This window comes from Lepidochelys kempii, chromosome 1, assembly GCF_965140285.1.
Source record: "Lepidochelys kempii isolate rLepKem1 chromosome 1, rLepKem1.hap1, whole genome shotgun sequence".
Taxonomy (NCBI): Eukaryota; Metazoa; Chordata; order Testudines; family Cheloniidae; genus Lepidochelys; species Lepidochelys kempii.
Window position 1 is genome coordinate 6,066,890 of NC_136380.1, and position 21,304 is coordinate 6,088,193.

Genomic DNA, 21,304 nt, shown 5'->3' on the forward strand with positions numbered 1-21,304 from the left:
GTTGTGTGGCATTTTATACTATATTATAGAGTGGCATTATATATTATAATATTATATTATAGAGTGGCATTATTATGTTTTCTGTTTTCTTATCAATCACTTTAATAGTGGTTCACAACATTCTGTTAACTTTTTGGACTATTGTGGCACATGGAGCAGATGTTTTCAGACAACTCTCTACCATGTCCGCAAGATCTCTTTCTTGATTGGTAACAGTTAATTTAGACCCCATCTTTTTCTATTTGTAGTTGAGATTCTGTTTTCTGATCTGCTTTACTGCTATCATTTGAATCTCTTAAAAGCCATGGAGGGAATTCTCCTCATGACCTCGTTGTGACACCGTGCCCCATATTCTTCATATTTGAATGATTCTGATATAATTCTGACATAATTATCATACATTTTGTACAAGATATATCTTGTCAGGTGTCATTGGAGAAGTTATGATTTGCTGAAAAGGATTATCCTCTTTGTGTCCATGTATCATTTTTGTATGTGAAGTTATGAATATTGACTATATCTGTATTTCAAATGTAGTTACAACTGGGTGATGCCCATGAGGCAAAATGCTTCCAGTCTTGACAATGGATTGTGAAGGACTTATTCAGGGTAATGAACTGGCCTTATCCCCCATCTGGTGAGCCTTCCTGAAAACCCTTCAAACTGCCTATGGCTAATCGCTGCTATGGCTCACCATGGCAGCCTGAACAAAAGATCCAGATGTAAAAGATGTTGGATTCCTTTCCCCTGTGTTCTCACCCTGGCAGGGCACACCTACCTAAAATAGCACCATACTGAAATGGCTGCAGGGCAAAGATTGGGGAAATTCCATGGCTGTTCCCTTATACAATGTGGGATACCATGATTGTGGTGATTTTGGCCACTGGGAGTGGTGAAGGAATCACACAGTGAGTGGAGAAGTCCCCATGGGACTAGTTCAGACACAGGATAGCACAACCTCTTCCTACACACTATTGAAATTTGATGCTTAGCCAATCAAAAGAGAAGATGAATTACAAGAACAAATTGGGAGTTGCCAGATACATATCCACTTTAGACCTCACAACGAGACACTGACAAATACTGTGGGTGGCAGTATCCTGGGAGAAGAAATCCTTTTCCGTGCCCTTTTGCCTGTATTAATTTCAGATCACGTCATTTGGCCTCCGCAGGGTGGCAGTTACTTCTCACAGCTAATCGACTAAATATTGCTACTGCATGGGTGGTATGCAGCGCTATGCCGCTACGAGCCATTGAAAATGCTTCTTGGTCCCATAGCTTATGGAATCATTTCCCACACATCGTGCAGATGGCAGTATATTACACAAAAGAAGGCCATCATCAGTTGCTAGGCTGTGTAGGAGGAAGAGGGCCTGAAACATAATCCCTTGTATTCGAGGCCTGGTGTGAGGCCTGAGACCTGGGTTAAAGGAGTCAAAACTTTGCAGCTATAAAGCAAAGTTAAGTTGTGAGCAAGGGACAGGCCCAGCTTACAGAATCTGGCAGAAACAGGACTGATATTGCAGAAACACACATTCCTAAGTAGTGCTCGGCACAAGAATAAACATGCAAACAGTTTCCAGAAAGCTGATACCAGAACACCTGGATGCCAAACCCATTCCCCAAAGATAACAGGAAGACGCTGACCCATCTGAAGGATAAGGTCAAGATAATGGCATAATGGGTAGAGATATTTGAGGAAACCAATGTGTACAAGGTAATGGATGGCACCTGGACACGTCAATTGGTGGTACCTCAATACATGAGAGGGTGGCACCATGATACATCAGGAGTAATACTTAACTTGTTTGCATCTGTGTATAAAGATGTATCTCAGAGGCAATGTCTTTCTCTGAATGAGGAGGGAATAGAAAGTCCCGCCATTCATGTAGTCAGTCCATTGTTTTGGCATACATGTGTTAGTGGACATGTAACCACTGATCTGGGGCATTACTATAGTGCCTCGTTCGAAATAAAACTGACCAAGTTCCTTCACTGAGAACCGACTCTGAGAATTTATTGGGCAGTTCAACTGGAGCCTGTTGCGTGGGCTATCTGGCCAGAGTCAGTACAGCCGGCAGAAGGAACGAAGGCAAACAGCCAAACATCTGTCAGCAGGCTGAACAATTTGGAAGACTCAGTTTGTCCTGACAATCTGAGCCCCTGGGATCAGAGAATCATTTCTTCACTCCTGGGGGGCGGAGGGGGGGGGGGGTGGCTCTCCAGCTGAAGTTCTCCAGTGTCTATTTTCTGCTCCTCCTGCTGCTCACGGAGCTGAGGGAATTGTCTGGGAGTCCTGGCCAACCTGAAAGTCCTCAGGGACTGTTCAGGGGAATTATAAAGGTGGCTGTTCAGCACGGCGAGTGTCAGACGTGAGATTCATACACTGATTCTCAGGACTCTGCCTTCCTGGTGCAGTAGGGAGATATCGTCTCTCTGCAGAGTGGAATTTCGGTGAGTTGCCTTTTTCTGTAGGCCTGAACAGAGGCTGGGAGTGGTTGGGTCATTACAAACCCTAAATTTAATTTCCCCAATACAAATTTCTCCCTCCTGTTACTCATGTCTTCTTGTCAACTATCTGTAATGGGTCATTCTCTTACCCACCTTGCTCTCGCCAGCTGATGAAAGGGCCGATGCTGGGGAGAAGGGTCCTGCCACCTAGACCCTGAGCGTGTGTGACCACTTTCAGAGAAGGTGCCTTTCCTGCAGTATCAAAACAGAGCAGTCAGTGCCTGGGCAGGAGGCCTGGGACATGTGAGGAACAGCCTGCGATCTTTCCTTATGTCCCAGAGACAGCTGTCTGTGATGTCCCTGTGCCCACTGAGCGATGTTCCTTGTTTCCTTGAACCAATTTTTTCTTACAGTTGCTGTTGAATAACCTATATTTGGTTTGAACTTAATGTAGTGATCAGTGGGTCAGGGAAGTGTCTGGTGTGAAGAGAGTACCACAGAGTGGGGAGAGAGCCTCCCTCCTGCATGGTTGTTTGCCCTCTTATAAGGTGCTGGCCCTGCCACAATGTTACAAATTACACCTGATAGGACACGCACACAAATGCTGCGAATTATATCTGATACTGGGAGTCAAGGCAGGCTGGAGACAAGGAGGAGGATTTTCACATGGATTCAGTATCTAAGGATCACTCCTCCTGGTGTATGATGTGCTGGCATTTAAACAATGGTGGGCCCCAAATCAAAATGGAGTCACATGTGCTAACTTTTCCTTAACACACAATCAGGACACAGCCTATCATGCCCAATTTCCTATTTCCTTACCCAGAGACATCTTCGGGTACACTTACTCTATAGATTAACACATTATGACATATATTCATACATAGTAATATCGATTATCTATTCCCTGAAACCGTTACCCTTGGCCTAACTTATGACTTCCATGTCCTGCAGTGTACCTTGCAGTTACTGGTCTGTTCCAGACCAATGGTAAACATATTCAATTCATTGTTCAGTTCCCTATTGAGTTCCCCAAAGTCAAGCGGGGTAACTGGTAGGCCATTTATCTATGCCAAAGGTTACAAACCCTTATACTAACTTGCTCTAGATAATCATGCAGGATAGAGGCCTGTAGGTTCATTGCGTTCCAGCCAACTATTATGAACAACAATTATGAATAACATGTACTGGAATTCAGCATAAACAACCCCTCCCAAATAATAGAATCAATCAAATTATTGAAAAAAAAACACACTGTAGCAAGCTAGCAAACTGGCCTTATGGGCTAGAGCTCCCCACTTAATTGCGGGAACTGGGACAAACTGATGGGTGGGATTTCAGTGACATTTCAAGAGATGTGTAACTTGTGAAATCTTCAAATACGTGATAAAAGCTGAAATGTGTAACTTTGCGGAGCAGACGTTCTGCATAAGGTGCATGCAACATCACTGCTTCCAAAAAACTGGTATCATATCATACAAATGATTGCAAATGAAAGCTTGGTCAAACAATTGACTACACAATTGATCAACAACCAGTGTGAATCACTCCTTCCTCTCACCTTCAGTGTTTAGAGACAATGAAGGCACCCATGGGGAAATAGTTCTCCTGAGCAAAAGTGCCATTGAAGTTTCCAAGCCTTCAGCATTAAAGAATTGAATGGAAATTCTTAGTTTTGTTTTTCTCATTGTGCTCCAAAGAACTGGAAAGATTCTGGAAATGGTAAATGCTTTTTCAAAACTGCTACAATCCAAAGACACAGACCTATCCAAAGCAGCAGGATTACTTCCCAAAGCCACTGATCTTGTAGCTACATTTCCAATTGAGTTCAAAGCAGCCAAACATTCAGCAAGTAAATGATCAGGACAATGGGTCAGAGAAATCAAGTCTGAGGAAAGTGCTTGAGAAAGGCAGAAAGACAGGGGAGCACTGATTTTGTGGCAGACCAGGAAGGAGAGCAACCAGGAGCTCCAAGGGAGATGAGCTGAGGGAAGGCAGAATTTCTCCCTGAACAACTGCCCAAAAGAGTGAAATGGAGGGGCGGTGGCCTGTGAGGGGCAGGGCAAATGGAAGCCCCCTTGTCCTCTCAGGGCAGCGAATATGGAGGAGCTGATGGTGTGTGAGAGGAGAGTGGGGGACTTGCACTGTTATCCTGGAGTGGGGAAATGGGTGACAGGGTGAGGAGGGGATCGAGGATCGGGGAGCGAGGATTACTGGGTTGGAGAAGGGGCTGCATAATGAGTTCATGGTTGGAATGGGGCTAGATGGAGTAGGGAGGAGAATGGATGAACGTGGTGTTGGCTTTGGCTGTTCCTAGGAGGATGTATGTTGTGGCTGCAGAATATACCTGGGGGCTGTGGGAGATTCCCTGGAACTGTGGAGAGATCTAGCTGCTTTGTTTAAGTTGCACAATAAAATAAATTGTTTCAAATCCAGGTAATGGAAAGACTACAAGTTCAGTCGCCCACGTGCCGAACAGTACACCCTTGGTGGTGTCGATCCACAATAGTACGTGGGGAATTTTGGCTCCTTAAAGCACAGGCATCTCCAGGTCTGTCAAGCTGGCACCTTTCACAAGAACTAACGTCTCTTTGAGAAAAAAATATCAGGTTCAAATCCTGACCGAAAGCAAGTCAGAGCCAGTCCCCTGACTCATGCAGTTACACCATTTACCCCAGCTCTGAGATGGGCGATTGCTGAATGTTGCGAAACATCTTGTGAATTGGGTTACCCCTAAATCCGGACACTGCACCAGTCGGTGCAGAAATACTTCAAATCATTCACCTTTTAAGTCTTTTCCATTTGTGCTGGTCGAGCTAAAACGTGTAACAATGTGATCAACGGTGATTCCCAATTGATTATCTGTCCTCCAGAGCTTTTATCCACTGGGCTATAAACATTGCTGCACTGTGTGCTTGACAGAGAGAGGGAATGCTGCTGCCCAGGCTGTTCAGGCTCTGCTTCCTCAGGAGTCAAGGATGAACACTCTCCAGCTGCTACTTTCGTGGCTTTGGTAATTGCGCTGATCACACTGGAGTTATTTCACGGACAGGGACAGGCAGTCTCAACTTCTTGGAATGTTTAATCTGTAACGAATGAGACCTGCACATTCTTATGATCAGCATCGTTATTCGTTGTTGTATATAGGACCCAAACTCCTCGGAAGACAGGTCCCTCCCTTGTGGTGCTTGCAATCTGAGGGCCCAGATGGTGCAAACATTACCCTTGTAGCACGGAATTTTCCATGAGTGAAGAACCCAAATCCCAGTGAAAGCCAGCTTGTGTTTTTAACTCCCTGTGGCACTTTTTCGTAAGTACCATTGACTTGCCTGGGGCTGTGTATGGCAAGAAGGAGCCTCAGCATGGCCATACAACGACCCAGCTCTGGTCTCTCTAGACCCATAACCTGACTGACAGTCACTAGCACCAGACACTTAACAGGAAGGGGTGCAGTTAACCCTGGAGTGGCAAATACTGAATAATCTGACCATAGTTTCTAGCCAATGGGAGAGTGTGTGTAACCTCTGAAAGGGTGACTTGCACTCCCTGCATTTCCTGCGGCTTCTGGAGGCATGGTGCTTGCTTGGCATATAACACCCCCTGGAATGTCTGCTCGGATACCATAAGTGGGAAAATGGAGCTGTTTGTCTTTGCTCCAACAAAATGTAATATCAATGAGGGTTTTGCTGGCTAAGGGCCTCTTGGGCCCGTTCATGTCCCTAGGAGTTGTACATAGAACTGAGGATAGGGGTTTTCACAGTAAACTTTGCACATGGCAAAACTTCCGGTTGAGGAATGCTGCCTCTCTCCACAGGGCTGGATCTCACCCAGTGTAAGCAAAGGAGGCATCTAGAATGAAGATAGAACACAGCTAACATTCACAGTCTTCAGAGGCTCCTTTTCTTTTCGTCCCCTCCCCCTCCAATAATAACATCATGTACAATAGCGAGGGAAGCCTTATTTACAGCTAAAACACAGCAGAGCTGGATTGTGTTCCCTGTTCTACCACAGCCTTCTCGTGCGGCTTTGGACAAGTCCCTGTCAGACATCACTGAGTAGTTTGTATGAACGCTTCTCAGCCCATGGACCATTCACAATACACATCATTGTTCTCCTCTCACAGGATTTTTAAATAGCTAAACTTAAATAGTTACTTTTTTTATCATGGACCCAAGTTAAAGAGTTGAGATCTGGATCCAGACTGAAATCTTGTTCCAGAATGTACGAGTGTTCTGATCCAGTGTTTTGGTTCAGGTCCACTCTGCTTTTCTTATGTTCCCTTTAATAATGAGTTCATAGAAGTCTTCATATGCCAAGCTCCATCTAGGGGAGAGGGTGTAGTCTAGTCTAGTGAAGGGGCACTCATCTGAGAGCCTGGAGACCTGACTTCTGTCACTGATCTCCTGAGTGACCTTGCACATGTTGCTTACCTGTTTTGTGCTTTAGTTTTCCCTTCAGTTAAATGAGGATCTATATCCTCCATCTTCTGAGTGTCAATGGGCGTTGAATCAGACCCATTGATACTTGTGCTCTTTTGTAAATCACTTGGAGATTTATAAATGCAAAGCTCTATATAAGAACAGGATATTGTTCGTAATGGGATTTTATAACTGATCTGGGGATGTGTGAGTACCACCAGGGTTTTTAATCAAGGTACTGACTCCAACCTGTCTGAAGAGCAGGGGTAGGATGGGCCATATTTTCTCTCATGGTGTCATGCATTTTTAATCATGTTGCTTTTAATTGTAGGGTATGTGGTTTAAGAAACTGACCAGAACCTCCCCAGTGCATCATGCCAACCTGCAATGAAAGCAACATCAGTCCTGCAAGATTCCTCCTGGCAGGCATCCCTGGGCTGGAAGCTGATGGCCCCTGGATCTCCATCACTTTCTGTTCCATGTACCTCATTGCAATTTTAGGAAACAGTCTGATTCTGTTTGTGATCAAGACACAGCAGAATCTCCATCAGCCCATGTACTTGTTCCTTTCTATGTTGTCTGTCACCGACCTTGGCTTATCTGTTTCCACCTTGCCAACAATGCTCAGTGTCTTCCTGTTTAACACCAGAGAAATTGGCATTGATGTCTGTCTGACCCAACTTTTCTTTATTCACACTTTCTCCATGATGGAATCCTCTGTACTCGTAGCCATGGCATTTGACCGCTTTGTTGCAATACGCCACCCACTGAGATACGCTTCAACTTTAACCAGTGCAAGGATAGGAAACATAGGGCTGGCGATAATAATCAGGGGTAGTGGTCTGCATATCCCAGCTGTCATTCTTCTCAAGAGGTTGCCGTACAGCAGGATCCAACCTCTCTCTTATTCATATTGTTTGTATCCAGATGTGATGAAGATGGCCTGCGCAGACACTGCATCCAGCAGCTTCTATGGTTTGTTTGTTATCATTTTTTCTCTGGGATTAGACTCAGTGCTCATTGTCTTGTCTTACATCATGATCCTTCAGACTGTATTGAGTATCACATCCTGGCAAGAGCGTCTCAAGGCTCTAAACACCTGTGTCTCCCACATCTGCGTCAGCCTGCTTTTCTACACCCCACCGATCAGTTTGTCTATGATTCACAGATTCAAGAAACAGGCACTCCCTCAGAGTCAAATTCTTCTGTCTTATCTCCACCTCCTCTTCCCCCCGGTGCTCAATCCCATTGTATACAGCATAAAAACCAAAGAGATTCGTAAACGGATCATGAAGATCTTTCAAAACTATTCCACTAAGAGAGTCCAATGTGGGCACTGATTTGGTCTGTCTAATCTTTCTCGGCGCCAATATGGCCCGCGGTGTCCAAGTGCCTCGGTCACACTGAGCCAGTGAGGATTAAGCAACGAGCAGGCCAGTTGAAGTAAAAGGAACCCTTAAGGACATATTAGAAAAGTATTGAAATTGGAAACAGGGCCGTTCCTCATGGATAGCTAGCAAAGCCACGGTAAATAAACTAGAGTTCTTGAAACATAGGCCTGTATTGTTAGAGAATCAAAAGTAGATACTAATTGTATTTGTCTGGGTTTATCTAAGTCTTATTACAAGTTCAACAATGTGACCAAATTAGCTTGTAGATGATAAATTTCAGTTCCTGTAAACCATGTTTCATGACCTGTGTTACGAATTACACCTGGTAGGACACACACACAAATGCTGCGAATTACACCTGATAGGACACGCACACCAGTGCTGCGAATTATACCTGATAGGTCACGCACAGTTCGAATCTAGGCTGAGGCACAGAAACAAAGTCCACAACTGCAGAGTTCCCAAAAGACACTAAGTTTATTACGCTCGAGCGTGGTGCCCCCCTGCTAGCCAGGAGGGAACCCTGAATGCAGATTATACAAAGGTTATATACCTTTTAGCAAAGCATGTTGCCCTCGTGCATCGGAAACCTTAGCCAATAAACAAACCCTTGTTTTATCTACCACCTATCCCTGCTTGGTGCATTCCTCGTGCTATACCAGTATGTTAATTACACAGCATGGTCCTAAAGCCATGCATCAGTAACTTTTATTATCAGGATGGGAGGCCTCAAATCAAGGCCGAGAAACCGGGAGTTAAAGACTGACAGAAACCAGATCCTGGGAGACAAGGCAGGCTGGAGACAAGGAGGAGGATTTTCACAGGGATTCAATATCTAAGGATTACTCCTCCTGGTGTATGATGTGCTGGCATTTAAACAATGGTGGGCCCCAAACCAAAATGGAGTCACATGTGCTAACTTTTCCTTAACAGTCCTCCCTGGTTTTTTTTTGTACGTCAGTAAGCTATATCGGGGCTGAGTAACCGCGCTGCAGGGTTAGCAACTGCCAACAGCACATACTGCAGCATTGTAGGCATACAAAAAATAACGCAAAAACAATAACAGTCAAAAAAAGTAAATACAAAATACGCCGTCCCCAAGTCCCCACATCTGGTAGCCATGAGGTGAGCCAGTCCCAGACCTCCTGGAATCCGGCACTGGTAGTGTCGAGGCTGATGTGGTGGAATAGGGCTGCCTGTTGCTTGAGGATGTGGATGTCAGTTTCCACCCTATGATGCTGATTTACAAATACGCAACAGCTTGAATTGACCAGAGCACAAACCCCGCCCTGATTTGCAAGGAGATAATCCAGGGCTAGGCGGTTTTGCAATGTAGTTTGGGATAGCTGGGTGACTTCAATTTGAAGGGCAGAGAGAGCATCTGCAGTAGCATTTGCCATTAGTTCCAAAGCAGCTGAAATGTTAACTATAGCTTTTTCCAGCTCACCTTCTTCCAACCATGGCAGAAACCAACGCACAAAGGACTGAAAGCCTTTGGGCCGATAAGAAAGGGGGTTTAAAGGAATACTTCGTCGGTCCCTCCATACTAGATTGCGGATCTCTCCCCGGGTCAGGTTCTGGTGTACTGTCACGGCGGGTACTATAGCCCCTAAGGTACATGGACCACACCATCCTGCTGGGAGAACCTTATAAGCTGTGTGATTGCATAACCAATACCAGCCAGACCCCTCGGGGACCGGCCACGGTGTTCTGGAGTAAGTGGAGGGGCCTCCCGCACCAGAGCTGATTTGGGTGGTGTCCTTGCACCCTACAAAATTCCCTACAAAAACTGTATTTTCCATGCTCTTACGTCGTGACACACATAAAGCATAATTACCCTGGGCCACCATATCAATAGACCATATTTGGATTGTAACATTCCAGTTAAATGTAGTGTTTGCCCATAGCTTGGTTTGGAGCATTCGATTAAGGGGGATAGGTACCCCTACCAACGGGACCCCCTGACCTAAATATGTGGGGGTATGAATACAAATCCAACACTGCATTCGATTTACACCCTGTTTGATAGCACGGGTTAAATTTAAGAAGCTATTGCCCTCCCATCCTTGTACTGGACTTGGGAATAGGGAGAGGATCCCCCAGGCAAACCATACCAATGTCGACATCCTCCCCCGTACCATACAAAAAACACTACCCCCAATGTAAGTCCAATAAACAGGAACACAAAAAGTCCTGGTGGGCTATGAAGGTCCCAGTAGCTGGAAAGCTCAGTCCATGGGTTGGTTGTAGTGTTCATTCGTGAAGTGGCTCGTCTGCTGGCTCGCCAGGGTCAGGTGGGGGTTCTGTTGCCAACTTGACGTAGCTATGGTGAATCCAGGAACCTTTACCTGCAACTTTTAAAGCAGAATAAGTACATAACAGAACCTGATACGGCCCCTCCCACCGGGGTTCCAGGGGGTCGGTGCGGGGGATCTTTTTTACCATTACCCAATCCCCTGGCTTAAAGGAATGAACTTGTAACCCTAAGGGTGCGGTTTGAAACAACTGAGCTTCAGACTGGTTGTCAGTCAGCTCCTTTTGCAGTCTAGCAACATATCTGGCCAAAGTTTCATCTCCATCCAAGAGGCTAGCATGTACAGGAACATAAGTTCCCGGGACCAAAGCTGGTCTCCCAAACAGTACCTCAAATGGGGACAGGCCTAGGGGCATGCGTGGCGTTCGTCTTATATGCCATAAAACTATAGGCAAGGCCTCTGGCCACTTAAGTCCAGTTTCCTTACAAAACTTTGCTACCATTGTCTTTATTGTTCGGTTCATGCGCTCCACCTGACCTGCAGACTGGGGGTGGTACGGGGTGTGTAATTGTCGAATAATCCCCAAGCACCGGTACAGTTCCTCCAAAATCTTTGCAGTAAAGTGTGAGCCCCGATCTGAATCAATGACTTCAGGGACACCAAACCTGGGTACAATGTCTTTCATTAAGAACTTGACCACAGATCTTGCATCTGCCTTTCTGGTTGGTATTGCTTCAGGCTGTCCGGAAAGTTGGTCCACTATAACAAGGAGGTGGTGAAACTCTGAGCATTTAGGCATTTCTGCGTAGTCCATCTGCAAGCGCTGAAACGGGAAGTTTGCCCAGGGTCTCCCCCCTTTTGAGTTGGCATCGAGCCGAGTCTTAGCAGAGAAGGCCAGGCAAGTAGGGCAGGACCCAAGAACTCGCTTTACCACGGGATAAACATGCGGTGCTGCCCAGAACTTTAGTATGGCAGCCACCGTGCCCTGAATACCAGCGTGACCCAGGGAATGAAAATAATGAGCAGCTGCGAGTAGATAACGACGGGGGAGAATAGGTTTGTTCCCGATCCGCCAAACCTTATCGGAGCCCTTAGATCCCTCCCAGCGTTTCCAGTCATGCAGCTCCTCCAAGGATACGTCAGCATACAGCAGTGTCCAGTCAGCAGGTGGGAAGGACACATCCAGGGGGAGGGAAGCTGAAACCAGAAGGGGCTGTAGAGCTGCAGCCTTTGCGGCTGAATCAGCTAATGCATTGCCCTGAGATACAACACTGTTAGACTGCCTGTGCGCATAACAATGAACCACCGCCACCTGACGAGGGGCCTGAATAGCTTCCAAAGGGCAGAGATTAGAGGGCCATTAGCGATTTTTGTGCCTGAGGAGGTTAAAAATCCTCATTGCTTCCAGAGCTGGCCTGTAGCATGACAAACCCCAAAAGCATACTTAGAGTCTGTATAAATGGTAACAGTTTTTCCTGAAGACAATAAGCAAGCCCTGGTAAGCGTGTGTAACTCTGCACCCTGGGCACTGAAGGAAGGTGGTAGGGGGGCAGCCTCGATAACGTCTGCCTGAGAGGTAACCGAATAGCCCGAGACCTGGTGGCCATTTAAATAGTACGAGGACCCATCTGTGAAAAGAAGTAAATCGGGCTCTACTAAAGGGGAGTCCGCTAAATCAGGGCGGGGCTTACCATTCTGCGCGACGACATCCATGCATACATGGTGAGGGGTACCGTCCTCTGGGAGGGGTAGCATTGTGGCTGGATTGAGGATGTTACAGCGGCGTAAAGTAACGTTGTCAGCGGCCAACAGGATTAGTTCATATTTATGAGCCCGCTGTGGAGACAATGCCTGTGTAGAATGCTGTTTTAAAAGAATTTCAACCTCATGAGGGACCCAGACAATCAGAGGGTGCCCCAAAACAATAGGTCATGACCGTTCAACCATGACAGCAGCAGCAGCAACAGACCGTACACAGGAGACAGAGCCCTGAATCACAGGGTCCAGTTGTACTGAATAATAGGCTACGGGGCGTGGGCGACCCCCCAGGTATTGCAAAAGGACGCCGCTAGCCACTCCCTGCCGTTCATGAGTGAAAAGAGAAAATGGTTTACCGTAATCCGGGAATCCCAAGGCGGGCGCAGAGATCAGAGCCTTTTTGACGGATTTAAAAGCATTTTCCATTTCCAGGGTCCAGGAGACAGGATCGAGGGTCAGTGCTGTAGTAGCTTGAACTAACGGTTTTACCAATTCTCCGAAAGCCACAACCCAGGGTCGACAGACCCCACAGCCCCCAGGAAAGCCCGTAACTGCTTTTTTGTAGTCGGACGTGGGTCATTCTGGATTGCCCGAACCCTATCAGGGGATAGTAAGCGCTCCCCAGGTCTAATTACAAAACCCAAATAAATTACCTGATCTAGGCACAGCTGCAACTTGGATGGGGAAGCACGATGACCCTTATTAGCTAATGCAGTAAGCAAAACAACAGAGTCAATTAAACATGCGTTATAATCTGAGGCAGCGATTAGCAAATCATCCACATACTGAACCAGGACAGACGAACTAGGCAAAACAATGTCTTTTAAATCCTCGGTGAGAATCCAGGAAAAAATAGTAGGGGATCCTGAGAACCCCTGGGGAAGACGCGTCCATGTTAGCTGCTGACCCTTCCAGGTAAATGCGAATAAATATTGAGAATCAGGGTGCAAAGGAATACTGAAAAATGCTGCACACAAATCTATGACAGTAAAGCAAGTGGCTGACTGAGGAATTAGCGTTAGAATAGTGCTCGGATCAGGGACAACTGGATGGGGGGCTATAACATAACCATTTATAGCCCGAAGATCCTGAACAAATCGATAGACTGGACGCCCGTCTGGTCCCGGTTTAGGCTTCCTTACTGGAAGAATGGGAGTATTACAGGGTGAACTGCAAGGGACTAAAACCCCCTGAGTCAAATAACTGTCAATAAGGAGTGAGATGCCTTCTTCCGCTTCCCTCGGCAAGGGGTATTGTTTTACGGACGGAGGCGGTCCGCCCCCTGTTTTCAGACTCACTGGAACTGCTGATTTAAGAAGACCCACATCAGTAGGATTTGTGCTCCAGAAAGCGTGGGGAACACTGGACAATTCAGAGGGCACACCAGGAATAGGGGTAACCGATGTCATAAGAGAAGCAACCGCCGAGTCCGGGACGGACATGCGGAGCCCCTCGGGGGCGCAATATATATGTGCCCCCAATTTGCCCAGCACATCCCGCCCGAGGAGGTTTGCGGGGCCCTCCGGCATTACAACAAATCTATGTGATAGCTTTAAAGAACCAAGCTCGATAGGGACAGGGTAGGATAAAGGGGCTGGGCAGGGATTACCTTCTATACCCTGCACCCAAACCTTGGTATCGGACAGAGAGCCCGGAACAAAAGTTAAAGTGGAGAGAGTGGCCCCAGTATCTACTAGAAAAGGCACAAGGTGTTCCCCAACCTTTAAATAAATTTGTGACTGTAATCCCAAGTCCCATTCCAACTCTCCCAAAGTCCCAAAAACCTCCGCCTCTAGTCACTGGGGGTTAACAAGGTTCTGGGGGGCGTTAGGGGGAAAAGAAGGATTAGCCTCTACCTGGTTCTTCCAAGGAGCCCCTCGGGGAAGCCGGGGACACTCCCTCCCCCGTGCCCTGGTTGTTTACAATAATCACAATTCCTGTCCCTCATTCTATCCCAACCTCCCCCTCCTCCTGTCCCCCGTCCATGCCCCCTTCCCCTCATCTCTCCGCGCCCTCGCCAATGCTGGTTTCCCGAAGGAGCCTGCAAGGCAGCAGCTAACATACTTACTTCCTCCTTCTTCTGTTTATGTTTTTCCCGTGCTTTTTCCTCGTCCCTGCCGTTAAACACAAAGGTGGCCAGGCGGACAACCTCCTGGAGGGGTTTTCCTGGCCAATCGGGCACATGCTTAGAAAAATATTTTTTTATATCTGATGCTGCCTGATCAACATAAAAGGAGACCATGATAGGACGGTTTTCCTCTGCCTCAGGGTTTATACTGCCCCCATATACACGAACTTGCTTGGACAACCGGGCCAAAAAGGCGGGGGGTGCTCAGTAAGCTCTTGCCGACATTCACGGATTTTAGACCAGTGAGCCGTTTTATTACCAGCTTTACGTACAGCTTCTAAAAGGCCGTTTCTACCCGCCTTTAAAAGGCCCATCGGAGTAGGCACATTAGGATTCCAATTGGGATCAGTCAGGGGCCAAGAAGCCCGGGTACTATCCTCCCCTGCCCAGCGCCTATTCGCATCCAGAATGGAATATTTCTCGTCAGGGGTAAAAAGTGTGTCCAGGATTACCTGGACATCTCCCCATGTAGGATTAAATGCGGTAAATACAGACCGAATGGTTTGCAGAACCTTCTCTGGATTGTCACGCAGGCGAGGCATCTGCTGTTGCCATGTTACTAAATCGCCTGGGCCAAAAGGGCGGTGAACATAGGGAAAAGCAAACCGTTCACTTCCGTCCGTACCATGAGTAACAAGGGGTTGCTGAATGAGGGGAGCTTGCAGAGTAACCAGTGGGTCAATGGTGGGCCCGCACGGGCACGGGGGTGGCGGGCAAGGAGATGATAGGCATAAGTCAGAAAGCCGAGGGTAAGCCGGGGGAGGGGCAGAAACAGGCCGGGGAGGAGAAGAAACAGGCATAGCACAGAGCGGGGCTGAAGACCCCTGAGATAGATAGGAAAAGGAGGAGGAAAGAGGACGTCCTTTCGCACGCGCATAAGCCCAGTTGTCCCATACATACCAATAATCTATTTGGGCTGGAGCTTTGTCCTCCAGCCTTCTTCTAAGCGTTGTTAATGTATCCCCAGCAAAGGACCCATCCGATGGCCATTCAACAGACGTTTGAGTTGTTAGTGCTGGCCACTCAACCTTACATAAAATAACAGCTTTCTTCCTGCCTAACCCATGGGTGCCAGAGATATTCCCCCAATTCTCAAGAATTTCAGCTAAAGGGGTCCCCTTACTTACACTCTGCCCAGAACCCATAATGGGCTACCAAAAGAACACAAAATGTGCCACCTTATCGCCTAAGCGACGGCTCACACCCCCCCCTCCTCGGAGTTCTCAAAGGTGAACTCACCCTGTGCCGGCTGGAGCTGTCCGAGAGGAGGAGTGTAGTCTTGCTTGTTGGGGCGAGCCTAGAGTCCCATCTGGGTCGCCAAAACTGTTACGAATTACACCTGGTAGGACACGCACACAAATGCTACGAATTACACCTGGTAGGACACGCACATAAGTGCTACGAATTACACCTGATAGGACACGCACACAAGTGCTACGAATTACACCTGGTAGGACACGCACACCAGTGCTGCGAATTATACCTGATAGGTCACGCACAGTTCGAATCTAGGCTGAGGCACAGAAACAAAGTCCACAACTGCAGAGTTCCCAAAAGACACTAAGTTTATTACGCCTGAGCGTGGTGCCCCCCTGCTAGCCAGGAGGGGACCCTGAATGCAGATTATACAAAGATTATATACCTTTTAGCAAAGCATGTTGCCCTCGTGCATCGGAAACCTTAGCCAATAAACAAACCCTTGTTTTATCTACCACCTATCCCTGCTTGGTGCATTCCTCGTGCTATACCAGTATGTTAATTACACAGCATGGTCCTAAAGCTATGCATCAGTAACTTTTATTATCAGGATGGGAGGCCTCACATCAAGGCCAAGAAACCGGGAGTTAAAGACTGACAGAAACCAGATCCTGGGAGACAAGGCAGGCTGGAGACAAGGAGGAGGATTTTCACAGGGATTCAATATCTAAGGATTACTCCTCCTGGTGTATGATGTGCTGGCATTTAAACAATGGTGGGCCCCAAACCAAAATGGAGTCACATGTGCTAACTTTTCCTTAACACCTGTTATCTTGATTCAGAGGTCAAAAGGGGATATTACCATTTCGATGAAACTTTTGTTGTAATAATATCATTGTCTTTATTTCTCTTTGAAGTTTGTAGTAACCTACCTGTGAACCATTTCAGTGGTTAATGGCCTTATGCTAATCAATGCTGCTAGTTATCACTGTAGACATAGGAAATAGAGATTTATTTCAAAGCAAAAATGAATATTACATATTCTTCACCCAAGGAAGGCCTGCTGTGATCATTTGGGGACAAGAGGCTAATCAGCTGAATTTCAGCTATAAAGGGCCTAATGGGCCTGATCCTTACTATCTCAGAGCTGGTTAAGCTTTGTCAGGGGATGTTCAAGTAACAAGATGGAGGATTTGTGGATTAGCCCTGCAATTCTCATGTGAGAATTTGAAAAAAATTCTGTATATGGACTGCCTATTGGACTATGACTTTTTCCATTAATTCCAGAAAGATTTCTACAAAATGGCAGCCTCACCATTTCTGCTTTGAAACTGACCTGTGAACTGGATTCATATCTGTATGTATAACAATCTTTTACCACAATAACTCTCTTTCTTTTTGTTTTAAATAAATCTTAAATTTGTGAATAAGAATTGTCTGTAAGTGTGTATTTGACCTGGTGTGTAATGTGTCTGATCTCTTGAGAGTAGTAGAACTTTATATTGGGATATAGATATTCAGGCCTGTCTGTAAAGGCCTGTACTCTAAGAATTTAGATGTATTCTTATCACTTGGCAAGTTCTAGACGTATAAAAGAAAGAATCAAAATCACTGTCTGCTGGTGTAAGGTGCTTCTCTTACTGTGACAGTCTGAGGCCCTGTTCTTAGGCTAAGGCCTTTGGCTAAGCAGCAGAGGCAGCCATAAGCTGGGAAGCGAACGGTCACATCCTCACATTCCAGCCTAGTGACATTGAAATAAGGTGCTTTTGGACTGTTAGGATACAATCCTGTCCTGATAAATGCCTATCGCCTCCAGAGAAAGGGAAATGCCTGGAAGATGTAAAAGGAAACTTAGTTTGATAGCATCCTGTCTGGCAAGAACTCACTTATCCATAGCTGGGATGTGAAATTTTCACTTCTGTATTGATTTGTCATTATAGTTCCCACTTTGCTATTGTTTGTCTGTGTAATCTCTGTCTGGTTCTGTGATTGTTTCTGTCTGCTGTATAATTAATCTTACTGGGTGTAAACTTATTAAGGTGGTGGGATATAATTGGTTACATAATCATGTTAAAATACGATCAGATTGGTTAGTTAATTTTCAGGAAAATAATTGGCTAAGGTATAGCTAAGCAGAACTCAAGTTCTACTATATAGTCTGCAGTCAATCAGGAAGTGAGTGGGGGTGTGGTGGGGGATGGGAACAGGGAATGGGGTTGGGGAAATTGGAATCATGTTTGGCTAAGGGCAGGAATGGGAACAAGGACACAGGTGTAAGGTCTGTGGTGTCAGAGCTGGGAAGGGGAACACTAAGGAAGGAAACTGGAATCATGCTTGCTGGAAGTTCGCTCAATCAACATTGAATTGTTTGCACCTTTGGACTTTGGGTATTGTTGCTCTCTGTCATGCGAGAAAAACCAGGGAAGTAAGTGGGTGAAGGAATAAGCCCCCTAACACTTTACAGATGGTGAATAAGATTTTATATAAAAAGAAAAGGAGTACTTGTGGCACCTTAGAGACTAACCAATTACCCTTAATAGATGAATTTGGCTGTGTGGGTGGGAACCAAAGGCTAGATTGCTTAAAGAGAACTGTATTTTGGCTTCTTGGGAAACAGGAAGGTAGTATAGAAGCTGTTTGGTTACTGTTTGGGTCAACCAATTATAAGAATAAGCCACCAGTTTTGGGGATTGTCTGCCCTATTCCTTGCAGTTTGCCCTGATTCAGCATTCTCAGTATAGCCCCTCCAGTGACCATGGTCACAGTCTCCCAAAAGGAAAGCTTGTATTGTTCGCCCCCAAAAATCCCAGTTAGCAAAACTGCCGTCCTGTACCCTTAAAGCTTCTCCTTCTTGAATAAAGTATCCTGTTTTCTCCAGGGAATTAGGGTGTTCAGTGGAATACGTATAAGGAAGAAGGAGTTTTAAGGGAGGAAGACTGCATGTATGCATTCCAAAACTACTTAGCAGGTTGACTTGTAAATTCTCTGAAAACTCATTCTGCACTCAGAGAGTAACTGTTGCCATGTTGACTAAGGCTACACCATATTTCATAGATACAGAAGTTGAATCCCTGCTCTAAGAGAAAACTTGACTCAACTTTAACTGTGGCTTCACTATTGATGCCACCATAATAAAATATAATTTTTCAGCATTTTTACCTTGCTCTTCATAGTAAATAATTGTGATTAATATTTACTTATTTGTTGAAATCCTTCCTTAATATGCCCTTCATTAATGAAATCTGCATACCATGAAGCCTTCTGTTACTCTGTTCTGCACAGTCTGCCATACTCTTCTTCATAGATTCAAAGGCCCTCTCTTGCTCACTCTCTCCCTCTCCTGAGAGTGCTGATTAGTGCCCAAGTCTTTTGCAGTTTGGGTGCCTGACTCGGAACTTGACCTATCTCCAAGTTCTGGAGGCAGTGGGCCAGGTACCCAGGCCTGTTCCAGCTCCTTTGCAAGCGAGGGGGCATTTTTGCTCCAAAGTTGATTTGGAAACCCTTCAAGTTTTAAACAGAGAGGGCTCCAACTCAAGCACTTCTTCTGATCACAAGGAGAGTATCTTGTGGGGAAAGAAAGAAAGACAGAAGATCTGTGGGGCCAGCGCCAAGATAGTGGGTGCTAGCCATGTCACAAGGAACACGGCAGCCAAGCACAAGGAGCAGCTGGGGAAAGCAAGGTGGGGAAATCAGCAAACAGCTCAGCACAGGGAGACATAACTAGAGAAGAGGGCTTTGAAGGCTGGACTCAGAAGGTGGGATGTGATCTGCTGGGAGGACAGATGCTGTGGAGAACGGTCCTGTCACCTAGAGCTTGAGGGAGTGTGGCCACCACCAGAACAGGTTCCTTACCTGCAGTTTCACCACAGAGCAGCCAGGGCCTGGGTACTAGGACGGGTCTGGTGTGAAGAGAGTACCCAGGAGTGGGGACACCCTAGCCCCTGTCCTAGGGAACACCCTAGCCCCCACGATGAAATTGGGGGTTCAGCCTCCCAGGAATCCTGGGCCCAGCTGTGTCACCATTACATGTCACACAGGAGAGTGGAAGGCGAGTCCTTGAGGTCAGGCAGGACTCTGGGTAAAGGGAGTGGAAGTGAGGATTCAGAGTCTTCAGTTCGCCCATTCCACCAGGACAGTGCAGAAGCCAGGAAAGTTCCCCATATTAACAGGACCATTCCCCCGCTTACACTGGGGAACTGGGACAAACTGATGGGTTGGATTTTAGTGACGTGTAAAGAGATGTGTACCTTGTGAAATCTTCATATAAATGGTGAAAGTTGAAAGGTGTAACTTTGGGGAGCACACTTTCTGCGTAAGGTTAATGTAACATCACTGCACAAGATGGCTTCCCAGAGACTGGAATCAGATAAATCCTTTTTTCTGCACTATTTTCTTTTGAGTTTAGAGCAGTAAACCAGACATTGTTTATTTGGCCTCTTGAGAAATATTTCAAAAGAAATGAAAACTTGGTCAAGCAATTGACTGCACAATTGATCAACAACCAGTATGAATCACTCCTTCCTCTCACATTCAGTGTTTACACACAATGAAGGCACCCACAGAAATAATTCTTCTGAGGAAAAATGCCATTGCATTTTCAAGCCTTCAGCATTAATGAAATTAATGGAAAATTTTAGTTTTTTTTTTTTTCATTGTGCTCCAAAGAAAGATTCTGGAAATGGTAAATACTGTTTCAAAACTGCGACAATCCAAAGACTCAGATCTATACGAAGCAGCAGGATTACTTCCCAAAGCCTCTGAACTTGTAGCTACACTTCAAAATGAGTTGAAAGAAGCCAAACATTCAGCAAGTAAATTGTCTGGAAAATGGGGCAGACAAATCAAGTCTGAAAAGAAGTGCTTGATGAAGGCAGAAAGGCAGGGGAGCAGCTCATTTTGTGGCAGACCAGGGAGCAGAGCAGACCTGCTACCGGCAGCTCCAGGGGAGGTGAGCTGAGGGAAGGCAGAATCTCCCCATGAACAACTGCTCAAAGGTCCCTCCCTGAGGAAAGGGAGGCGCTGCAGGGACAGCCTGAAAGGAAATCATTCATCTCTCATATGAAAGCTGGACTTGATTGATCACCTTTATTTGTTGTTTGGACTACCCCAGCAGGGGAGAGCCCTTGGATTGAGCTGGCCCCGCGTGGTTCAGCCACACCATAGAAAGGGGCAGTTGCTTCCCAAGAGAGTAGGAGAATGATCTTGCTACACGCAACCACCAGAAAGTGCCTTGGGGTGAGCAGACACCCTTCATGCTGCCTTACCCCAGATGAAGACCTTGCGACATTCGCAGGGTGGTGGTAGGAAGTGGCCCAGGGAGGGCTACCTTACATAGGTGGTGGGTAGAATAGGCCAATGGAGGCTAAACCTCCCCAGCCATGCAGCCCCTGACCCGCTGCCTTTGAGAGTGCGGACACCTGGGCCATGGTGACCCCACCTGTGCTCTGCCCCAAGGACACTTCTGCTTTTCTCCCATGTCTCTGCTCAGGCTCCACCTCTTCCTGTCCCTGCTCCACCCTCCACTGTGGCCCCTGCCACCTGCTGCTTCTCACTGAGTGCCTCCTCTTCTCCTCCGAGAGGCCCTGCCACCCACCGAGTCTCTCCCCTCCTCCAACCCTTGTGGCCCACCATCCACAACTCACCGACTTTCCTCCTCCATGGACCCATGCTTGCCAATAGAAAGTCTCCAGCCAATTCTCCAAGTTT

At 46.5% G+C, this 21,304-nt stretch overlaps 1 protein-coding gene across 1 annotated transcript; it reads left to right on the forward strand.

Annotated features, from left to right (window-relative positions):
- Positions 1–7,243: 7,243 nt before the first annotated feature.
- Positions 7,244–8,209, forward strand: LOC140905590 (olfactory receptor 51G2-like). The gene has a single exon (XM_073329110.1). The coding sequence runs from the start codon at positions 7,244–7,246 to the stop codon at positions 8,207–8,209; it is 966 nt and encodes a 321-aa protein (XP_073185211.1).
- The last annotated feature ends 13,095 nt before the right edge of the window (positions 8,210–21,304 follow it).

What these genes read in the sequence shown, in the direction of transcription:
- LOC140905590 (XM_073329110.1), top strand. Translation starts at nt 7,244, where the DNA reads ATGCCAACCTGCAATGAAAGCAACATCAGTCCTGCAAGATTCCTCCTG.